This window comes from Lepisma saccharinum, chromosome 29 (assembly GCF_977018435.1).
Source record: "Lepisma saccharinum chromosome 29, izLepSacc3.1, whole genome shotgun sequence".
Classification (NCBI taxonomy): domain Eukaryota; kingdom Metazoa; phylum Arthropoda; class Insecta; order Zygentoma; family Lepismatidae; genus Lepisma; species Lepisma saccharinum.
In genome coordinates this window covers 41,765,520-41,774,064 of record NC_139257.1, presented here as the reverse complement: position 1 = coordinate 41,774,064, position 8,545 = coordinate 41,765,520, and the positions used below count along the sequence as shown (strand labels likewise).

General features: G+C 35.5%; 1 protein-coding gene across 2 annotated transcripts in view; it reads right to left on the bottom strand.

Annotated features, from left to right (window-relative positions):
• Positions 1-5,695: 5,695 nt before the first annotated feature.
• Positions 5,696-8,545, bottom strand: part of LOC145981609 (nose resistant to fluoxetine protein 6) — a 177,780-nt gene continuing 174,930 nt past the window's right edge. For both annotated transcript variants that reach the window (XM_083114977.1, XM_083114978.1), the window contains one exon: positions 5,696-6,891. In XM_083114977.1, the coding sequence (XP_082971103.1) occupies positions 6,766-6,891 (126 nt within the window). In that variant the 3' untranslated portion in view covers positions 5,696-6,765. The remainder of the gene's footprint in view (positions 6,892-8,545) is intronic.

Below are 8,545 nucleotides of genomic sequence, written 5' to 3'. Positions count from 1 at the left end.
AAGTTGAGGCATCAACCAGTTTTGTAACACATCCAAGTAACTGTCGCCGGACACAGTTTCGCCTTCAAAGAAAAAAGGACCATAAACTCTCTGTTCAGATATGGCACAAAACACATTACACTTAGGAGAATCACGTTGTATCTCCAGCGTGGCGTGGGAATTCTCCAATCCCCATATCCGCACATTGTGTCTGTTTACCTTACCATGCAGGTGGAAGGTTGCTTCATCACTGAAAATGATCTTCGGCAGAAGATTGTTATCATTTTCCATTAACTGCTGGAGATCCGAACAGAACTGCTGTCGCTTTGGACGGTCTTCAGGTTTTAACTTCTGCACCAGTTGCAGTTTATATGGCTGAAAGTGCAAGCGTTTTCGTAACACCTTGCTAATCGTACTTTTTGGGATTTGTAGTTCAATACTCGCTCTGCGCACTGACTTTTTGGGGCTCCGAACAAAGGTTTCCCTCACACTCTCAACAACTTGCTGTGGGACTGTCGGTCGGCCAGAGTGCCCTTTCCGCTTGTCACAGATGCACCCTTCTTCGACGAAATCCTTGTACCACTTCAAAATGGACTTGTTCGAAGGTGGTTCCACACCAAATTTACGCCTGAACGAACGTTGAACAGACACGACACTCTTTGTTGTGTGAAATTGTAACACACACCAACTTCGTTGCTGTTTTGAAAGCGCCATCTTGAATTTACTGCCCTCTAGCGGAAAAATGGGTAAATTTCACAACCTGTAGGGAATAAACAAAAATATTGTGAGTTACTACACCTTCTGACAGCATACTTACAAACATATTGCAAAAAGTTTTTATTTTATAACCAAATAAAATCGAGGAGTGTTTTTGTGGACACGCTGTATATGCTATTCTTGTATTATGTTTTATATTTGAATGTTTATACTATTCTTGTTTTGTCTTATATTTGTATGTTTATACTATTCTTGCATTATGTTTTATATTTGTATGTTTATACTATTCTTGTTTTGTCTTATATTTGTATGTTTATACTATTCTTGTATTATGTTTTATATTTGAATGTTTATACTATTCTTGTTTGTCTTATATTTGTATGTTTATACTATTCTTGCATTATGTTTTATATTTGTATGTTTATACTATTCTTGTTTTGTCTTATATTTGTATGTTTATACTATTCTTGTATTATGTTTTATATTTGAATGTTTATACTATTCTTGTTTTGTCTTATATTTGTATGTTTATACTATTCTTGTTTTCTTCTTATAAGGCGCATAAGCTCTTTATGGGCTTTGGCCTGCTCAATTACATCCTTCCACTCTTCTCTACTCAACACACATTTCTTCCAGTTCTGTGTCTTCAGTTTTCTTATGTAATTTCTGACATCGTCTATCCATCTGGTTTTGGGCCTTCCTTGTGATCTTGTAGCAATAGGTCTCCAATTGTAAATTTGTTTCACAATTCTTTCTTCGGGCATTCTTTCAATATGACCCAACCAGCTCAATCTTTGTGTTTTGATAAATTTCTTATATTCTTACTCTTTATTAATGTTTCAAGCTCTTCATTTGTTTTTATTCGCCATATATTATTAGATTGTCTCGTTGGGCCATATATTTTCCTTAATATCTTTCTTTCAAATATCATTAGTTTTCGAATTATATCTTCTTTAAGCACCCAGGTTTCACAGCCATATGTAACCACAGGTCTTATTATGGATTTATACAGCTTTAATTTTATTTTTCTGGAAACTAGTTTGGATTGGAATATCCTCTTATTCGCATAAAATGCTCTATTTCCAGCTGCAATCCTTTCTTTAATTTCTTCTTCGATTTCATTGTTTCCATTTACTATTGACCCGAGATATTTAAATGACTGTACCTGCTCTATGTGCATTGTATCTATATTCTCTTTTTGTTGTTGGATTTTTCTTCTTGTACATCTCATATACTTTGTCTTTTTTTCGTTCACTATTAGTCCATATTTCAATGCCTGTTGCTTTAGTTTCACTAGTGAGTCCACCATTGATTGCTTAGTTCTTGTAGTAATTACTATATCGTCTGCATATGCACAGATCTGTCTTAATCTTGTTGAAATGTTTCCTCTGATTTCCAACTTCTGAATTATTTCATCCATGACTATGCTAAATAAAGTTGCTGATAATGGGTCTCCTTGTTTTACGCCTCTATTTATTGCAAATTTCTGACTAAAATCATTGTTTCCTTTTACTACTGCTATAGTGTTTTGTAATGTCAACTTTATTAATCTTATTAGTTTGTTTGGGACATTAATTTTCTTTAGACATGTAGGAATTGTATTTCTATTTACTGAGTCAAATGCTTGCATAAAATCGAAAAATATGTTATGCAATTCAATATTATATTCATAACATTTTTCATATATTTGTCGCAGTATGAATATATTGTCAACTGTAGATCTATTTGGTCTAAATCCCATTTGAAATTCGCCCAATTTGTTTTCTGTAATTTCGGAGATTCTATTTTGTAGAAGAATTGCAAAGATTTTGTATGCGACATTCAGAAGCGTAATTGGTCTGTAGTTATTACACTGCAACCTGTCTCCTTTTTTAAAGATTGGGCAAATGATACCATGTAGCCATTCTTGTGGCATTTCCTCTTTATTCCATATGTTGAGTATCAAATTATAAATTTTATTCCTTATCATATATCCTCCGTGTCTTATCAGTTCTGCTGTGATGTTATCTGAACCAGGTGACTTATTCATTTTTAAGGATTTTATGATTTTATTTACATCCTCATATGTTGTTATTGGAATTTCAGTATCATTTTCCAATTTTTCGGGAATTTCATCTTCATACGGTAAGTGTTCCCAATTTAATAATTCCTGAAAGTACTCTTTCCAACGGAGTAATACTTTTTCTTTCTCAGATATTACTTCTCCAGATGCATCTTTACATAATGAAGTTGCATGAGTGTAGTTCCATACATGAGATGTCACAGCCTTAAAAAAAATTCTTGAATCCTTTCTTCTATGGTATTCCTCAATCTCTTTGATTCTATCATTTATCCATTCTTTTTTCTTCTTTCTGCATACATTGTTGGCAATTCTCCTTTTATTCTCATATTCTTCACAATTTGCCCTTGTGTGTCTCTGTAAACATCTTTGTCGTGCAGCATTTTTCTGATTTATTACCATTTTACATTCATTATCCCACCATTCATTCCTTGGTTTACCATCTTGCTTTTGTATTACTTCAGTTGCTGTTTTCAGAATGGCTTCTTTGAGTTGTTTCCAATCTTCATTTATATCTTGGGTATCAATAATGTTTTCCAAATTTTGACTGATTTTTTTCCTATATTGTTTCAGAATTTCTTTACTATGCATATTGCTTTTATTCTATTTTATCTGTTGTCTTGGAATACTTTTTTGTACAGGTATTAATTTCTGTTTGATTACTGCCTTGACCAAAAAATGATCCGAATCACAATTCAGACCCCTCATTGTTTTTACATCCTGCACCATTTCCTTTTTATTTTCGTTTACTAAAACATGGTCAATTTGGTTGGTAGTTTTCCCATCTGGGGACACCCAGGTACCTTTATGTATCTTTTTATGTTCATACTGTGTACTCATTACAGTCATATTATTTGCAATAGCATAGTTACATACTAATTCTCCATTATTATTGGTTATCTCATGCAATGTATGTTTACCTGTTACTTCTTTAAATGCATCCTCTTTTCCTATTTTTGCATTTAAATCTCCCAACAGGACTATCAGGTCATGTCTCGGGGTTTTATCTTGCACTACTTGCAGTTCTTCATAAAACTTATCTTTAATGTCATCATCTTTCTCTTCTGTTGGAGCATACACGTTTATAAATGTCACATTACAGAACCTTCCCTTCACCTTAGTTTAGATATTCTTTCACTACACGGTTCAAATCCTAGTACATGTTTTACCATTTCTCTCTTTACTAGGAATCCAGTTCCATACTATTCTTGTATTATGTTTTATATTTGAATGTTTATACTATTCTTGTTTTGTCTTATATTTGTATGTTTATACCATTCTTGTATTATGTTTTATATTTGAATGTTTATACTATTCTTGTTTTGTCTTATATTTGTATGTTTATACTATTCTTGCATTATGTTTTATATTTGTACCAATGATGACATCTATTGCATTATTGTAATTCTTAATGATGAATAAACATATTTATATTGATATTGAAAAGCGAAAAAAATAAAAGGAGAGCATCTTTCAGAAATTCTAAAGAAAGTATCAAAATTATTATTATTATTTTTCTGGAATTGTAGCTTTCCTGGCGACGTGATTCAAACAAGTGTTCTCGAGTTACCAGCCAGGTTAAGTCGATGTTGGCTTCCGACGTTTCCAGCACATACATTGCTCTCATCATCAGGGAATATAGAAATGGAGACCACTGTAGGGTTAAACATATGACTATGATGGGGCGGAGTTTGGACTCTGTCTTCCTACTGGCTCACTCCGGATCCTGGTGTTCTTATTGGCTGGAGCTTTGTTTTTATGGATGAGTGGTTTCCAGGCATGACTGAGCTGGTGTCCCACGTCTCTGTTGAGTTTGAGTTGCTGTTTTAAGTCCACTTTATGCACAGTAAGGCTAATCGGGACTGGACCTACAGTTTAAAGTGGAATCCGAACCACTTGTGCCTCCACCGGGTATCGAACCTGGGACCCCTTGATTACAAGGCAATGACGCTACCACTGCCCCATGGGGGAGGCCCCACGTCTCTGTTGAGATTGATGCTTTCCCATGAAATGGCTATGTCTGCTTTTACTCATCTGTCCCAGTAACCAGCACATTTGGCTATTATTTTGATGTCTCCAAATAAAATCGTGTGTCCCTCTGTAAAGCTGCGTTCTGAAAGTCCTGACTTTTCTGGTTGGAATAATCTGATGTTGCGCTGTTCCACTCACATGGTATACGGTATACTCCTGGAATCCAAAACTCCAGGTTATCCTTGACTGAGCAGAGAAGAGCCTTGGTCTTAGGTGGTGATCTGTAGATGGTCTTTACTCCGTGTCTTGCGAGAATTCTACTTAATTTCCCAGAGGTGTGCTCAATAAAAGTAAACACTTTTGTAGTGGGATGTTCTTCTCTGGCATTGCTTGTAGCAGGGCAACTGTGCGGTGAAGGGACAACACATCCCCATGTTCACCTGGTCTGGGTGGTGACTCAGGTGTTTTAAAGCCACTTTATGCACAGTAAGGCTAATCGGGACTGGACCTACAGTTTAAAGTGGGATCTGAACCAGTATGTGCCTCTACTGGGTATCGAACCCGGGAGAATTAGCAAAGTGAAGACATGCAAGTTCTTATCATTGGAATTAGCAATATTGACAAAATATGATGAAGATTCAGAAAATATGCTGTTTGTTGTTACATCACACAAAGACTTGAGTGAAATGGAATCTCTTGTCAGCAAATCATCCTTCAGGAATCTTGAACATAATTCGAATAGTCATTAATAGGTGTCAGTCAAAACAAACCAGAAAAAGTTGGTAACGCAGTCTGCCCCACTACATCTCTTTGCCCTATCCACGCTACATGTTTTTGTCTATCTAATTGACACTTTGAAACTGATAACCAATTTGTGTACTGAAAATGATATAAGATTTGCACAATCCATTTGTTCACATATAATGCAGGATCAAAAATAAATTCAAAATTGTAAAAAGTAGTGTTTTTATTTTATAGAACTTTGTACACATACACACAACACAGGCACACACTTATCCATTCTATGCACCTTGTACAAGCTCAAATGCATTTACAAACAAGACATAAATATGAAAAGTGACTACTTTGTCTGTATTGTAACAGACTCTATATTACATTTATTAATGATTAGCAAATTTTCACATTAGACATTTTTATTGCAAAAAATAACACTATTAAGTCTAGATATAAACTTAAATCTACATTGTTGTTTGTAATTCTGTTGTCTCCATATATACAGGTATAAAAGAGAGAGCACATTCTTTATATTTATAACATCACAATACATCACAATTTGACTGTATATAAATCATTTCATGACTAATAATTTGTACCCTTCCTTGTAGCTATTAAATGCATTCATTTTGTGCTATTGAAAAACTATAGGCATGTAAAAAATAGAATGAATGTGTCTTTGAAATTATTTTTTGTATCTCAAGAAAATTATGTAAAAATTTATTATGTAAAATCGAGTCTAATTCTTCTCTAGTTGTTCCAAAAAAGAAATTCAAATTACTAGCATAATTATAATGGTTGATGCAATAAAATGCAAGATAAGAATCTACAAGATCTATGTATATTACTGCGAATCAATATTTATGAAAAATTCTTCTTCAGAACCAGAGAAAAATAAGTGAAATGTTAAAGTGGTACTTTCATCAATAGGTACATAAAAGGGATTAATCTTATTAAAAGATCATAATTCATGGAATTCAATTCATTTCTTACAATGTTTAAACGAAATATACATAACTCAGGTATATATATATCCACATATTGAGCATTTCCAATCATTATCACACATACTCATTGTTATGTTTAGAGGAAATGTCTAAATATAAGTAAACATTGGACTGCAAAAAAACCATTTCCACCAACATCGTCATTCCAGTCATTATAACTTTGTAAAGTCTGGTGTTGAAAATGACTAATTTTTTCCAAATTAATTTATCATTTGTGGATCCTTGTTTGATAAAAATGACAATATTCTAATGCCACTCTCACTGTTTTTCAAGAATACTTTGAATTTCAGTCCTTCTTCATGTATGTTTCTTCTTTGCTGAAAATACGATGCGTAGTAATGAAATCATCGGTGCCTCCAAGGCCAGAGATATGAGAAATCCAAGAGTGTAAGAAGCCACAGTGTGTCCTATGAAAAATATTGTCTAGGAAGAGAAGGACAAAAAATGAACATATTAATAAAATTAAATTAAATTATATGTGTACAGTATAAGGTGATTCATAAGTCTGTAAAACATTTTAGAAGTTTACTACAGATAAACGATACAACTGACAGTGGTAATTCCGATGGCAAGAGTTTTTTTTGTACATACTGCACAAATGCTCTGTGTGTCAACCTTTGCTGATGCGGCAGATATCTAATAGATACTGCATGTTAGCATATTGTGGTCAATCAGTGCCACAGCCACAATAAAGCCCCTATCACATGGAACTGGATTTCTAGTAGGAATGCCCTAGTTGGCACTGAACTAACTTTCTAGGTAGCAATCATGGCCGCCTGGCTGACTGCTTAACTAGTTTAGAGGAATAGGACATGTTCTAATTGCTACTTGCTTTCCTCGACTGGATTCTGTGGAACAGCCAATCAGAGCAAAGTTTCGCCATGTGAAGATAATCTGCGAGTGTGCAAAGGAGCGCTTTTGTCTGTGGTTTCCGAGTGTTACTCCAGCAATGTATAACGTATACAGCATGAAAGGCGCGTTGAGTTACACCATCTATGCTGAATGCATACATGTACAGTAAACGTTGTAAAGTATGTATTTAAGCAGCACCATTGTTTTGTACCTAATAACGTTTTATACGAAACGTTATTCCTCTTGGTTGAATAGTTATCAGCTTTTAAAAATGTGAAGTGATACATTGTTTACATCTCACATGGCTGCCATTACAACTTCCCTCATATGGGAACAAAAGTCTATCGACAAGTACGCTGATAAGTATCGTGTGAGGCGAAAACTAGCAAATTGGTAGCCAGTCCAGCGCCAACTAGAGCATACCTACTGGAAATACAGCTCCGTGTGATGCGGGCTTTATATTGTTGCGAAGTTCCTGAAGATTAGCAGAGAGTGGGGCCTCCTGAAATTCTGCTCCAAATAGTCACTCCACAGTCACAGTGGACAAGGTTCTTGTATATTTCAACCAACAAATGCCTTCTCATGTTTACATGTGTGTAGTTGTGTCAGAACCTTGAAACCAGTGTTCTGTCTGAGCTTGCTGGGCTGGAGCGTCGTGTTCATGCTAGTGAAATGCTGTCGAAAATTAACCGTTATTGGGAAGGGTAGATCATGGCTCTTTTCCACGCACATTTTTCGTAAAACCAAATAATGAAACACTGTTGGGAAAATGGTTTAACCATCGGAGTGACCACAGCTAAAGATATTGTGGCCAAGTAGCAGAAACATTCCCCAACAAAAGGGACACATTCAAGGTTGCCAGCAAAAGTGTCACCTGACGTGCTGGAATTTGGCAAATTGCAGTCCAGGAGAATTCACCACCCCAACGTGCCATGCCCAGAGGTTCAATGTGACTCAGTCCACTGTCAGTGATGTCATTCGTCGCCATCTTGGCCTGTGGTGCGTACGTAATGGCCAGGTTCACAACCTCCTCCCATGTCACATTGTAGAACGCAAGGCCAACTGTCACAAACTGTATGAAATATACTTGGAGGGGTCAAAATGGAAGACAGTTGTCACATTGGATGAGGCCTACATTTATCCCACGTGTAATGGTAATATTAGGGAAATTATGCACCGTGATACCTCTGGCAAGGGAAGTACCGAGTTTTACTGCCAGTGCCGA